The sequence below is a fragment of the Mytilus edulis genome, chromosome 7 (assembly GCF_963676685.1).
Source record: "Mytilus edulis chromosome 7, xbMytEdul2.2, whole genome shotgun sequence".
NCBI lineage: Eukaryota > Metazoa > Mollusca > Bivalvia > Mytilida > Mytilidae > Mytilus > Mytilus edulis.
In genome coordinates, this window is record NC_092350.1 from 41,769,066 (window position 1) to 41,785,386 (window position 16,321).

The window sequence follows — 16,321 nt, forward strand, 5'->3', positions numbered from 1 at the left end:
TGCCGTTTTTTTCTTTTTAGCTCACAATTGTTGTCAATATAAGGAAATTATATGCGACTGCCAAACAAGTGAGAGGTGTAGCTATCTGTTAGTCCAGGTTTATGCCTGTACCAAGTTAGATATATTTTTCCCCACTCTTTTAATGTGTGTGAGCTTCTGATTTTTCCTTGGAGTTCAGCAGTTTTCCTTTTACCTTTCCACAGCACCTGAGATCACCACCGGTTTTGTTGGGTTTGTGTTGGTGGGGTTCAGTCTTAAGTGTTCTTTCTTTTTAAACATTTATAACAACTGTTATCTAAAATGAATCAAATATGATTGAAATTGGGTTTGTTTAAAACAAAAATCTATACTAATATCATACATTTTTAATTGAATCTTGGTTTATTAAGAGAAATTATGTCAAGTAGAGTGATTATATTTCCCGTGGATACTTATCACGTGATCTATATAACTATTTATTATCATTTTTACACATCATCAATTACGTTTTACTTCCTTCTTCGGATATTTTTTTGTTTATTTATATCTATACGCCATTACATGCACATGGGATGGCCAGTAAGCTCAACTGACATTTTGTTTTGCCATCAATAGATGCGACACAGCAAAAGGTAAGGCCATAACCTTTGACAAGATCTTGCATTCGAAACCGCTATTTTTCTCTTCAAAATAATAGTACGAAATAAACAGAACACCGACATTTTATCTACAATCAAAATTGACTTTTACTTTTTAATTGACACGAAGGAACACGTGAATAAGAAAAGAGGCTATAAAACAGTAAGTCGAAGAAAGGCAAACAAAACGAACATCAAACAAGGCGAAGTATAATCGGCGATACAGAAAACCACCAAATATGTGGATCAATTCACATGCTTCAGAAGGGGTAAGCATTTATTGTTTCGATACGAAGTTCCATACGTCTAGATATTGATGTTAACATTTAGTATGAAATTCAAAACAGTGTGGCTGTGGCCATTGATTGACACATTAAATTCATCCATTGACTGGGACAATTTACGTGAACGTTTGTCTGTAACGACCACTGTTCACGACGTACCTACGATAGACATTTAAACTGTGGGGTCACCAAAGGTTTCTTAACGCCTTTAATTATAAAGTAATTCGAAAAAATAATCAGGAATAACCTTTATGTTTTGATTTATATAATTGGTATAAATCAAAACATCGTGTTATTTCTGATTAATTTTTTCGAATTACTTTATTGAGGTGTTGAGAACCTTTGGTGACCCCATAGTTTAAGTGTCTTTAAAAAGTACATAGTGATCAGTGGTCGTTACATACAAACGTTCACCTAAATTGTCCCAGTCAATGGATGAATTTAATGTGTCAATCAATGGCCACAGCCACACTGTTTTGAATTTCATTCTATATACTAGAAGATGCTAACGAAATTGTGGTACAATTGGGCAAGTGTTGAAACAAAGAGTTTTAAATACATTTGGTGGACCACGACTGACCATGCGCGAATTTGGATACTTTCTCATAAATTGGCGTTTTGTATGGAAAAAATAATGATTCTAAGACAACTTTATGAAGTACAAAATACTACATTTATACATCCTATTACTAATAATTCCGGCTTCGTATGGTCAGAGGAGTTGCAGCTAAATGGAATCGGTCTCTTCCTTTTAATAAGTAGTATGATAGATTATGGTCGATGATGAGGCTTCATACCATTGCATATATATCGCAAAACGCATCTTGTCCATATGACATTAACAAAGTCATTAACCTTTAGGATACGCAATTTCTGAGAATATATATATTACTGGTTTTTATACGCCCGTCAAAATTTTGACGGGACGTATTATGGTATACAAATGTCCGGTGTCCGTCCGTCTGTCTGTCCGTCCGTCCGTCCGTCCGTCCGTCCGTCCGTCCGTCCGTCCGTCCGTCCGTCCGTCCGTCCGTCCGTCCGTCCGTCCGTCCGTCCGTCCGTCCGTCCGTCCGTCTGTCCGTCTGTCCGGCGTAAACATGTCGCACTGTAACTTGAGAACGACTTATCCAAATTTCCTGAAACTTAATATAGTTGTTTCTTATGATGGTCAAATGATCTGTATACTTTTTGGTGAAAATAAGATTTAAACTTTTTGAGTTACGGCACTTTGTAACTAAAACAGGGGTGTGTTTTTTTTCACATGTCGCACCGTATCTCAAAAACGTTTCTTGATTATTGCTTAAAACTTTACACACTTCTTAGTTATATTAATCTTAATATCTGTATACTTTTTGGTGATGATTCAAAATTTCATTTTTGAGTTTTTGAGTATTTTGTAAAAAAGGGGGAGGTTTTTTTTACATGTCGCGCCGTATCTCAAAAACGATTTATGATTATTGGTTAAAACTTTACACACTTCTTTGTTATATTAATCTAAAGATCTGTATACTTTTTGGTGATGATTCAAAATTTCATTTTTGAGTTATTGAGTATTTTGTAAAAAAGGGGGAGGGTTTTTTTACATGTCGTGCCGTATCTCAAAAACAATTTATGATTATTGCTTAAAACTTTACACACTTCTTTGTTATATTAATTTAAAGATCTGTATACTTTTTGGTGATGACTCAAAATTTTATTTTTGAGTTATTGAGTATTTTGTAAAAAAGGGGAGGGTTTTTTTTACATGTCGCGCCGTATCTCAAAAACAATTTATGATTATTGCTTGAAACTGTACACACTTCTTTGTTATACTAATTTAAAGATCTGTATACTTTTTGGTTTGATTCAAAATTTTATTTTAGTGATATTTGTAAAAAAAAAACAGGTTGGGGGGGTTTCACATGTCCCGCCATGTCTCAAAAACAATAAATGGTTATTGCTTAAAACTTCCTCAGAAACTATTTATGATTATTGCATAAAACTTTCACACAAGACGTCGGGCGTATCATGCGCTCATGGCGCAGCTGTTTATTATTCTCTTGGTAAGGACATGTACCGCTATTAAGGCTGCCTTATAAAACGAAAGGAGCAAGCTGGTGATATATAAGAGGAGCACAGTTAGTTTCCATTGGAATCTCGACTGCATGTTGAAAAAAAAATATCCACCAAACGCAACAAGTATGTGGTTGATAAAAAAACCATCCTGATGATGCCAGTTTTCGAAAATATTTTGCTTCTTCAGTGTTTTTTTTTTTATTATACCTAATATGATTTGTTCCTTTCTAAAACAAAATATGAATGTACTTTTGAGTCTGGTTTTGATTTGTGTTATTAATTTTAAACCTTGAAATTTTTTTGTCACTTGGACATTTATATGATTTAGCAGGAATCCGTAAAAGTGCGGGAACATCAAGTTCTTTGGTGAATTCCATATAGCACAATGACACCGACCTATAACTGTTCAGGATTTTGTTTTTAGTAAGTACCCTTTTTATGTTTTCTTTTTTATCCTGTTTTCTGCTCTTTTGTTGGGCTGTTGTCTTTTTAACACGTTCCCAACTTTCATACACGATGTCATATAAGTACTGAAAGTATATACTTGGGTTTCAGGTGGATTTTCAATGAAGGAAGAACATTATAGTATAGTTGAAGAGTAACCGCCGTCAATTGACTTGACTTATCAAGTTTTATATTCCGACTAACTATCGATCGTTACGAGAGAATACTGAGCGATAGAGGGCGCTGAATCATTCAAGTTCGCCATCAATTGATGATTTGATGGTCGCAAATGTTGTTTTAGTAACAAGGTGTAGCCATAAACATGATAAGTAAGCGGATATTGCATAACATCAAATCAAATTTGACGGCGGCAACTCTTCAACCTTATACTAGTAGTTATTTCGATTAGAATGCATAACAAAACGAAATAACACATCAGAGCTGGAATAAAATTATAAACTTGAATTAAGAAAAAATCCGCGAATCTTCAAGAAGCATTTAACCGCATATAAAACGCCATGACTAAAATTGACGTCATAGAGATGAAAACTACCGCACTGAATTTTATAACGTTACTTCTACGATTCGGATAGAATCACACTAACACGGCGTTTTTGAGGTAGGAGCTGTTTTATTTTCGATTATATTTTAATGATTAAAGTCATATGAAACGAGTGAGTTGTGAAAAATAATGTTTATCCAATTCTTGAACCAATGCATGTATATATCCAGGTGTGTTGATAAGTCGTTTTCCTAAGGCTATTTTTTGATTTATTTTTTCTGTAGACTTAGCTTTCATTTTTTATTACCATGCATTGTCAAGCTTGGTAACTCATAATTGTTTCTCAGTAACTCAATGTACGATGCTGTCCTATACTGAACCTTCTAAGGGAGCTACCATTTAATTTTTAGGGGGGGGGGGGCTAGGATGAAATTTGAAAAAAATAGGTAGGACAGGAGTTTTGAGTTAAAAAAAAAAAGGCAGGATTAGACACTCGCAAGCTCCCTAACCTTGTTTGTTTACTATCAAATTTCAATGGCGTCAAAATCACGTGATGACAAATCGTTATACCCAATCAAATTACTCTACTGTCAATTAGGGGATTTTTCAGTCTACGGCAGTTACGTTATTTCTTTGTGGGATATTGCTTTAAAATAGTTTGCAATAATTTGGGGTTTTATTCAACAGGAAACCTCATTTTTTTACGTTCCTTTCGACATTAATGGAATTTTGAATGAATATTTACCTACAGTCGTGATGGTTAGAAAATCGATCTTTTTATTATGAATAATAAAAAAAATCCATGAAAAATAAATGTATATTGTTTTTTATTAACCTACTCTATATTCTTGTACAAAATAATGGCATGTACATCGTTTTTTCATATAGTTTTCCTCTCATTTTGGTTGGGCTTTTTTTCACGGAAAAAAATCACGAAAGACGTAAGGATCATGTCATTTTAAAATTCCTAAAAATACGATTTGCTTGACCAGTATTGCCTGCCACAAGATTGATGACGCTGAATGGAATGTACCAAAGCAATGGAGGACGGAAGTGGGATTTTGTGAAGTCACGTCTAGAATGTTTTTAGACATTCAGAAGTCGGGATTGAAACGGGCATTAGAAACATTGGCATTTTTTTAGCAATAATTGAGAACAAAAATGAAAACCTTAAGTAATATTTTTTTTATTCAAAAGTGCAGAAAAAACGTATTCAATGCGTAGTTTCCCTGTGTGTTAAGTTCAAACACAAATACCTAACGAACTGACAAGATGAACGATTTAAGACTACGGTAGGATACCATAAACTTAGTCCTCTGTGCACGATTTTATCATTTTTTACGCAAATATATCGTTTAATCGTATTTTTTTTTCTCTCTGTGTGTTATGATTTAACAAATATGGCTACTCATTAAATGCCGTGTTTTGAAGCCGAAGTTTACCGATTGTCACCTTATAGTAAACAAATAACAAAACGCATGAGTTTTGAGCACGTGTTTAACATTTATAATCAGATAATTGTTTATTTTAATGAAAGATCCATGCGTATTGCGATCACCGGATTTTTACGAGAAGGGTCACGCTCAGGTCACTATGCATACGGAAAATATGTCGGCGAATTGCTTCCTGGAAGCAAGCAATTAAAACTAAGTAACTGACTTTTTTTAAAAGTGGACAGATTAAAGAATTTTCCCCAGAAAAAAGTATATGTAAATAAGTTGTAAACTATCCATTTAGTTATAAAAAAACATATGCATATTTTTTTTTAATTTGAGTTTTCTTATGACTTTAAACTGGGAAAAAATTATTCATATATATATATATATCTAAGCAATTCAATATTGTGGCTATGTTCCATTAAATTCATGATCAAACATTTTATACATCCTTATATATATACATATACAAACACAGATATATGGTTTCGGGCTTTGTTTGTTGGAACAACAACATAGTTTTATGCAAGTTAGACCATATATGGGTTCTTGGTAGATATTTTTAGAATTATCGTTCTGATTTTTCTTATGAAGTTATTAACTAGCACGAATATTTGTTTATCGGCAAAGAAAAATGTGTAACAAGGAACTTTCCTCTATGTCACATTTTATCAATGCCAGCAGATAAGTCTGTGATGGCCAGTATATTTAACAATAGCTATAACATGTATTGTTAAAGACCTGGACTTTGTAATAAGGTTAATATATTATGCATACATATAATTCTGTTTTGAGGATGTGGTGCTTATCAAAAGGCTAAAGTATAAATTGCAGAATTTAACTCATTGACAATACCAAAAAATAACAATGACCATCTCGATGACCCTGATTGCAGCTATACCGAGGAGCAGGATTGTATAAGACCAAATGCATTCAATTTGTAACTATAACACATAGTAGCATTTTCTTGGGATAGTTTGTGTACTATTATTTATGTTAACATGTCTGACGTTTGGATTTCCTACGCACAGGAATGTGCGTATAAGTTGAAAGAAAATCAAGAGTTTACATCTTTCCTATGAATAAAAGGATATGTATAGTATAATTCCATGAGACGTAATCAAACAACACAGAAAATCAATAATTTGTTTACTTGCAGAATGAAAATGCCTTGAACAATGGACAACAATTATGTTACTATACAGAACTGTAGAGGAAAGGTTGTAAAGCTACCATTGAACAAATTTGATCTGGATTCTATTGGTATGTAAATAGTAAAATAACAAAAATACTGAACTCCAAGGAAAATTCGAAACGGAAAGTCCATTATTAAATGGCAAAATCAAAAACTCGAACACATTAAAAGAATAGATAAGAACTGTCATATTCTTGACTTGGTACATGCATTTTCGTATGCAGAAAACGGTGGATTAAACCTAGTTTTATAGCTAGCTAAACCTCTCACTTGTATGAAAATCGCAAACAAATTCCATTTTACAGAATTTCAAAGCATTTTTCGTAAGTGATAATGCAAATGAACTTGATGACCACCATTTACAGTAAATTATAACCAATAAGCGTCATATGACCAGAATCTATAATAATTGATTGATTGATGCTTTCATAAGGTTCAGTGTCAAATATTTCATATATATTCAGAATAAGAACATATTTTATAGAGCAATACGGCAAACACGTTCTGCTAAATACCATGTGGAAAAGGGGATACACATTTCATAGCCTTGTGCATTAATTCCGGTGATGTTGAATACTGAATAATATTCATCTTACTAAAGAAAATACATGATATCATTTACTGTCAAACAAACAAAATACAATTTACATATATGTTTATATTTTAATAATAATAATTAATCATTATATACTTGTGGAAGTTAATTCAATATTTTAAGAGATGCCGCTTCCTCAATCGATTTCAGAAAATGCGTTTCCAGGTATGCAAGAAATATATTACATTGACAACAAAGATAAAATTCCTTTCATGTTAAATCGAGAGAATAACACAGTTGTAATGCCACCTGCCGCAACTCTGGACCCTCCTTCTGGTGTTTTCGTGGTCACAGATCAAGATGGACTCATTGAAGGTAACAATCATCTGAATAACAAATTAACTCTTAAGGTTACGGGTGTTTTGTGAAATATTTAATCGGACAGCTTGATGACATTCTATACCTTTGCTTTGCTTTAAAAAAAAAATGTAAAGTCCAATATGGTACCATGCATCTTATGAAAAATCAAGACTAGTCGCATGTCAAAACTTACCATGAGCAGCACGACTGGTGCCATTAGTGATTCGGGAACTGCTTACCATTTGGAGACATCTAGATTCATTACCGGCTTTTTGTTTGAATTGTAGTTGCTCAATGTTTATTTTCTATGTAATATCTTGTAAACTGTTGTTTGCATGTTTGCATAGACATAGATTTTTAATTTTTTTTTCTTCAGGATTTCATCCACTGACAGGATTTTGTGATTGGACAGAATGGTCCAAGGTGGTAGAATCTGCTGTCACATCCGGCCCGTCTTTACTACGATCAAACCTTACACATTTGATGGATATTGGCTACATGGTTGTTTGTGGAATACAAGTTGAGAACTGGACAAAGTTTCCCTTAACGAACCCGAACACGACTCTCGAATGGGGATATTTATCATCTCCAGCTACAAATATTCAACCTGCAACTCGAGAAGCAATGGTATACGATATACATGATAATGAATATAGAAACAAAATATACATGTACAGAATTTAGTATATGCATGTAAATGTTTGACATGTCTCCGCATAATATGTCACTGTTAAAAAAAGTTTACCAAATCTGTATTTTCAAAATTTATCTTTTATAAATAATAATATGCAAACAAATAACACGAACACCAATCTGATAAAGTGTTGCAATACATATGCCTTGTTAAAGATGCCATTTTCCATGTCTTCCATCGTTACTATTAAAATACCATCACAGTAGCCGCGAAACCGCAGCTCTCAAGTCCTTATGTTATTATTTGACTATTTGCGCTACAATAGTCAAAAAATTACATAAGGACATAAGAGCTACGGTTCCGCAGCTGACATCACAGCATCTCTTTTCTCAATTTTCGGAGGTCAAATCGTTCTGGTGAAGTTACAATAAGTTGATTCAATATTTTATAAAGTGTACAAGCGTTCATTAACAGTGCTTTAAAACGGTATGCATACTTTTTATCATATATATATATGTATTATATAAATGCATTTGTTTCGTAAAATATTTAATATCCAGTTTTCTATTGACTTTAGGTTAGTCACAAATGTGGTTTTACTGCAACTGGAACTTCTGGAACTGTATCCTGGTTGATAAATGGCACGGATAGACGTTTGGTAATTGGATGGTCTGCGCCATTTAATTTTGACTTTTATTCAAATCATTTAATATTGGGTTTGACCAATAAAGGAAACAAAAGACACTATAAAACATGGTTTGAGACAATGTACTATGGACAAGAAGATAAATTAATGATATTCGAGCGCGTTAAATGTAGATTTACTAGCAGTGAAGTCCTGCTCGACGACGATCTGTTTGAAGTTACCGGAACTATGGATAACAGTCACAAACCGGAAGTGAGAGTTATCATAAAACCTAACTGTCTAGTTTGTTTAAATGATCAAACAAACTTTCAATTCCCTTTCACTATCAATTCCAATAGCTTCAAAGTTTAAAAATTAGATAAACATATTATAAAGATTGGCTAATTCTAAATAGATTACCGTCCGTATTTGAAAAATATACAAGACTAAGTGTACAGTTTGAGATCTTAATGTGTATACAAATTTGAGGTTCCCTATACATTTCTGGAATGATTCAATATTGCAAGTTACAATAATTCATTCCTTTTCGTTGTATAGATAAATATGTGATATTCTAAAATTTCAAACCAGGTACATATATATTAGATATACTGTTCCCAGTTCAAACGTAGTCGGTTTATCTAAAGTACATATATGTAGTCAATATTAAAGTTATGTTTGATTTCCGTTTCCTATAACGTTTTTTTAACAGGAAAACTCTCTTATGAAGATAGCTGAATTATATACATTTCATATCATAATGCCTTGTTTCTCTTATTATTCGATCATTTTATAATGAATTATAACAAGATGATTAGTTTGTTGACATTGGACAGACTTATTAAAATAAAACCACACCAAACAGACATTTAAATAATAAAACCATTCCCTACCAAAGGTGGGTGTTACTCTCTGGGCATTCCGGTTTCCCAACAATAAAAACTAACTGCCACGAAATAGCACAATAGTATTGAAAGTGGCGTTAAACACCAAACAACCAATCAATCACAATCAGACCATACAGAAAAAATAAAGATAAGTATAGACTTTGATGCGACTTTCATACAAGTGAGAGGTTTGGCTAGCTTTAAAACCAGGTTTAATCCACTATTTTATACATAAGAAAATGCATGTTCCAAGTCAGGAATATGACAGTTGTTATCCATTCGTTTGATATTTTTGTGCTTTTGATTTTGCCATTCGATTAAGGACTTTCCGTTTTGAATTTTCCTCGGAGTTCAGTATTTGTGATTTTACTTTATACTGCCGATACGTATGCAAACATCCAAAAATAAAAACGTTTTAAGAATCTAATTTCATTGCTGAAAACGCAAAACAATGGGAACATTATGGAACAAATTTCCACACAAAGTTGTTTCGCTGTTATGTTTCCTATATATTCTGTGGTAGACATTCTTTTTTCTGTTTACCTTACTTCTTTTTACCATTACTGTCTCTTTTCTTGATGGAACATATATATGGTGTCCAGTCATATCCATTATATTTAACAAAATAATGAAAGTCGCTGTAAAATGCATGCTTAAAACTTCAAAGGAAAAACAAATATAGGCAGATAGCTAAAAAAGAAATCTACTAAATTAAGTTCATACTGGTCACGGCGTAGTACTCTTTTCTTCATAATTTTAATGCATTAATCATTGAATAATCTCAAAGGAATAGCCGGATTATAAATATAATTGATATAATACACTTCTATTTTCTGTCAGGATTCAACATGAACGGTAGGTTTTACTGATATTCTATGTGATTCTATACACTTCTATTTTCTGTTAGGATTCAACATGAACGGTAGGTTTTACTGATATCCTATGTGATTCTATACACTTCTATTTTCTGTTAGGATTCAACATGAACGGTAGGTTTTACTGATATCCTATGTGATTCTATACACTTCTATTTTCTGTTAGGATTCAACATGAACGGTAGGTTTTACTGATATCCTATGTGATTCTATACACTTCTATTTTCTTTTAGGATTCAACAAGAACGGTAGGTTTTACTGATATCCTATGTGATTCTATACACTTCTATTTTCTGTTAGGCTTCAACATGAACGGTAGGTTTTACTGATATCCTCTGTGATTCTATACACTTCTATTTTCTGTTAGGATTCAACATGAACGGTAGGTTTTACTGATATTCTATGTGATTCTATACACTTCTATTTTCTGTTAGGATTCAACATGAACGGTAGGTTTTACTGATATCCTATGTGATTCTATACACTTCTATTTTCTGTTAGGATTCAACATGAACGGTAGGTTTTACTGATATCCTATGTGATTCTATACACTTCTATTTTCTGTTAGGATTCAACATGAACGGTAGGTTTTACTGATATCCTATGTGATTCTATACACTTCTATTTTCTGTTAGGATTCAACATGAACGGTAGGTTTTACTGATATCCTATGTGATTCTATACACTTCTATTTTCTGTTAGGATTCAACATGAACGGTAGGTTTTACTGATATCCTATGTGATTCTATACACTTCTATTTTCTTTTAGGATTCAACAAGAACGGTAGGTTTTACTGATATCCTATGTGATTCTATACACTTCTATTTTCTGTTAGGCTTCAACATGAACGGTAGGTTTTACTGATATCCTCTGTGATTCTATACACTTCTATTTTCTGTTAGGATTCAACATGAACGGTAGGTTTTACTGATATTCTATGTGATTCTATACACTTCTATTTTCTGTTAGGATTCAACATGAACGGTAGGTTTTACTGATATCCTATGTGATTCTATACACTTCTATTTTCTGTTAGGATTCAACATGAACGGTAGGTTTTACTGATATCCTATGTGATTCTATACACTTCTATTTTCTGTTAGGATTCAACATGAACGGTAGGTTTTACTGATATCCTATGTGATTCTATACACTTCTATTTTCTGTTAGGATTCAACATGAACGGTAGGTTTTACTGATATCCTATGTGATTCTATACACTTCTATTTTCTGTTAGGATTCAACATGAACGGTAGGTTTTACTGATATCCTATGTGATTCTATAAAACATTTCTATTTACCATATTATATATATATACACATTTATATGTTCATGTATTAAAAAAGAAATAAGAAACGGACTTCATATTTCATTTTGAATGTTTAACATTTCGTCAAAATTCATAAACTATTTTTTGAATAGTGAATTGCACAGTATTGTAAAGACAACATTTAAGTGAAAGAAATATGTTTGTTAAATGTAATAGTGCATAGGTTTTTGTAGTTGGCAAGAGAAGTGAAAAATTTGTTAAGTGTTCATTTCCTCATCATCAAAGAAAACATTTCGAAGTGAGAAATTAAATGATATATTTTGATGCCCAACCTAAGATAGTGGAGGAGCATTATGTTTTTTTGGTCTGTTCGTCCGTCGGTTCGTTCATCCAGCTGTCCCCATTCTGGCTAAATATTTCGGTCAATGTAGTTTTGGAGGAAGTTAAAGTCCAGGCAACATAAAACTGGTTCCCTATATGATATGATCTTTTAATGCCAAATTAGAATTTTTACCCCAATTTCACGGTCAACTGAACAAAGAAAATGATAGTGCGAGTGGGGTATCCATGTACTATGGACACATTTTTGTTTTTATTACTTTCTAAAAGTAAAGAATATCGTTTTCCACAAGCTAATTTTTTTTACAAAGGTCGCCATTTGACAATATAATATATTGGGCGAATTTCAACTAAAGAGGTAGATTTAATTTGTATTTTTTTCGGAAAAAAAATAAAATTATAAGTCACGTTTAGTATCTTAAAAATTTAAAAAGCAATAACACATCGTTAAAATAATGTCGATTAATCACAGTTTACTTGGGTTTGTCAGTTTGTTTTTGATTATGAGCTTGAGTATCCCTTTGGTATCTATCACTTCACATTTAAGTATCTGTTATGGTCTCTGAATTCAGATGACTTGTTAAGGAGTACAAAAAAGTCCCGATAGGCATTGTTTGGCCCTACCTATAAAAATAGACTTGGTATGATTGTCAATGAGATGATTCATCGCCAGAGACCAAATGACGTTACCGTACATGACCTTCAACAATGAGCTCATAGCCTCGTTCTGATACCAATAAACAGCTTAATACTCTCACTTTCTATTTTAACATTGATTACAGTCGTCTACTCCAAGTTTTTGAACTCATTCTTGGTATTATATTATCGTTAATACGTTATAGATTACCATCTACTTGCAATGGAAACACACAAAGGCTTAATAAAATATTTATTGCATTTGAGCTGTTTTTGTGATTAAAACAATTCCCTAGGAACAAAAAAAAAAAAGCATCATTGACAATTTTGATTCATACAATGTGCTTAAGATTTTGTGACAAATAACGCTTGTTTACAACTTGCGGCACAAAAGTACATTTTGAATGAAAAATCAATCGAGAACGAGATGGCATAATTTTAGCAAATTACAACAGAAATAGTTGCTACAATTGGATAAGTAGAAACAGACTTGAACATGATTGTGTAATGGTTTACTGTAATATTAAAATCGATATGGGAAAAAGAAGACCTAGCGTTAAAATAACGCTGTTAACCACATCAAAAAGTCCTAATAAGAGATATTAGAGTCACAAACAAAGGCAACAGTAGTATAATACCGTTGTTCGGAATTCATAAATCGATTGAGAAAAAACAAATCCGGGTTACAAACTAAAACTGAGGGAACCGCATCAAATATAAAAGGAGAACACTGACGACACAACAGAAACACAACACTAAAATGTTACACACACAGAAACGAACTATAATATAACAATGGCAATTTTCATGACTTGGTACAGGACATTTTAAGAAAAAAAATGGTGGGTTGGGTTGAACCTGGTTTTATGGCATGCCAAACCTCCCGCTTTTATGGCAATGTTAAATATAACATTAAAATGACAACATTACATGACAGGACTACAATACAAATAAATGGGAGAACATATAGGACAGAGAAACACACGAATAATAACTAACAAAAGATACCAGATTTAAAATTGATTACGCCAGACGTGCACTTCGTCCATACAAAACTAACCAGATGAAAAAAGTTCGAAAAGTTTGAACCTAAGTACTGACTTTTTTGTGTGAGGCACTCTTGAGAATTGAGCACTGAATACCAATGCTTGAGACATTCTCTTGAATTAATAACGGATTATCATGCAATAAAAAGCTCCCGACATAAGTATTGATTCGATCAGAACTGGTTTTAATGCACAAAATCTAAAACAAAATAAAGCTGTTTCGAGTAAATTAAAGGTTATTTATTCATTTTAAAAATGAGACCGTTTTTCCGACATGTTGAAATAAAAAAACTACAGCATTTGTAGTTTATGGTAACACAGATAAGTCCAGTCTTTATAGGCCATGATTGGCGAGGACACCATTGCTGCAATAAATAACGAATCTACCTATAACGTGACATTGAATTTGCTTCTAATCACAGAACAAATCTGAAGTATTTTAACCACGTGGGCTGTCGAATACAGTTGTGTACTTAATGGTACGTTTCACATTTGTACATGTATATCATTATTTCAATGATACTTTTGTTCTTCTCTTTCAGCTGACATTCTAACTATTTTGTTCTTGGTTTATATCTGCATTGGAAGGTCATTTGGTGATTTAATGGATGAGGCAAATAGACTATATAAAGACCTGGTAAATGATTACAATAAAATAATACGACCATTACATGACAACAAGACAAGTACCATGGTGAATATGAGCTTCAGTTTGATATCTATAAAAGATTTTGATGAAGTTACTGGGAAATTTTCTGTAATTGGTTCGCTACACGTAACTTGGCATGATAATCGAATGATTTGGAACCAAACAGAATATGGAAATATAAATTCAATGATTTTCGGACAAAATGATGTTTGGAAACCTAATTTATTTCTTGGAAATGCTTTTGATGATATGTCTGCAATTGGAGAAGATTTTATAACGGTTAGGTACTATAACAATGGCACGGCAATCTGGACACCATTAGATATGATAATTACGTCGTGTTCTGTTGACGTGACACATTTTCCGTTTGACCAACAGACATGCGCAATCCATTTTATATCAGTGGGGACATTACCAGAGGAAATTGTCATGAACTCTGAAATTAATCATGCAATCATTACTCGTTATATTGAACATGAAATCTGGCAGCTAAATGAGACAACTGCATTTGCATCAATTGTTGGTGACGCGGGATCGCTGTTCAGTGTATTAATCACCGTTAATAGAAACCCTTTATTTTACCTTGTAAACATTTTATTTCCTATTATATTGCTTACTTTTCTTAATTCGTTCGAATTTTTGTTACCGGCGACGTCTGGTGAAAGAATATCCTTTTCCATAACAGTCTTATTAGCTATAGCCGTATTCATGACGATGATATCAAGTCATCTACCAAAAACGTCACGAACCATGTCAAGAGTGTGTTATTTTTTAATCAGCAACCTTATATTTAGCTGTATAATTTGTCTTCTTACTATCATACAACTCCGACTGTTCCATACATGCGACACGTGTTCAATTCCCACTTTTCTCCGGCGGTTAGCTGTCATGTGTAAATCACAGAAACACCGGAAATACTTTCCAAACGACCAAGATAAAATACAAAATGGAGGTGACACCATTGAAAATGAGGCTACACGAATAGACATTTTAGCTGAAGTATCCTGGGTTGATGTTTCCAAGGCTTTAGATATTTTCATGTTGTTGGTGTCGTTGTGTATTCAGCTGTTTATGCTAGTCGCTTTGTTTGTCTCAATTTTGTACTGATACTTGTATTATTGTCTGTAAATTTGAAGAAATATACTTATATTTGTAAAACAAAGAATCATTCGTATGTTCTCTCAATTGTTGTGGCTTGTTACTATCTGTTTTTATTGTTTGAGCTTGAAATAAAAAAAAGCAAGACAAATGTTTGCATCAAAAGAGACCCTTGTCAACCTTATTTTGTCTTTTATTTATAGATATTTATAGTTTTATACTCAGTTTTGGAAGTTCGTTTAATTATTTATGAATTTTTAAACCTCGTAGGTTCCTAAAACTTTAGAACTCAATAACTGGCTTCTTTGATTCTATTATAATAAAAACTACAAAACAGAGTTAAGGTGGTACCTAACACTACAGGGAGATAACTCTGTAATATCAGCTAAACGTTTTATTAACGTTGTGTTGTTAAGGGAATATTAAAGCTTCTCATTGATCAAAACTAGTCTTTGTCAAACTGCTATGTAACCAGTGTAATTTTTCTGATAAAATGGTTAGTTCAAATTTTTTGAAATTTTTATATTTTTGTCAAAGGGTTAAAGTAAATACTTTGTCAAAATTTTATGAAAACTAAACGAGCCAAATTAATTTTAGTCAAGGTGTTGGGTACCACCTTAAATTTTATTTTATGGAACATATTTATTTCCTATGAATTCATTTTGAGTAAATTTGGAAATAAAAATAAATACAAAACTAATCTTTGGATATGAATAATTATACATACGTATATTAATGTGTAGACATATTTTTGTGACCTTTTCTATATTTTATTGAAACCAAGACTCTTTTCGTTTGTACTTCATAATCCTCGGGTTTCGATGTTTGACTG

At 32.7% G+C, this 16,321-nt stretch overlaps 2 protein-coding genes across 5 annotated transcripts; both read left to right on the plus strand.

The window, feature by feature from the left end:
* Positions 1–417: 417 nt before the first annotated feature.
* On the plus strand, positions 418–9,448 carry LOC139481492 (tereporin-Ca1-like). 4 transcript variants are annotated; one of them, XM_071264864.1, is made up of 5 exons: positions 418–611; positions 6,498–6,601; positions 7,279–7,443; positions 7,805–8,055; positions 8,640–9,448. In XM_071264864.1, exons 2-5 carry the CDS (start codon positions 6,517–6,519, stop codon positions 9,057–9,059), a joined length of 921 nt encoding a protein of 306 aa, XP_071120965.1. In that variant the 5' UTR covers positions 418–611; positions 6,498–6,516; the 3' UTR covers positions 9,060–9,448. The 4 variants fall into 4 exon arrangements, with proteins under 4 accessions (XP_071120965.1, XP_071120968.1, XP_071120967.1 ...); XM_071264867.1 differs by having other exon boundaries at positions 494–886; XM_071264866.1 differs by lacking the exon at positions 418–611 and adding an exon at positions 3,285–3,379.
* Positions 9,449–14,204: 4,756 nt separating this feature from the next.
* Positions 14,205–15,576, plus strand: LOC139481493 (acetylcholine receptor subunit alpha-like). Its single transcript, XM_071264868.1, has one exon. It carries the CDS (start codon positions 14,347–14,349, stop codon positions 15,496–15,498), a length of 1,152 nt encoding a protein of 383 aa, XP_071120969.1. The 5' UTR covers positions 14,205–14,346; the 3' UTR covers positions 15,499–15,576.
* Positions 15,577–16,321: the final 745 nt, after the last annotated feature.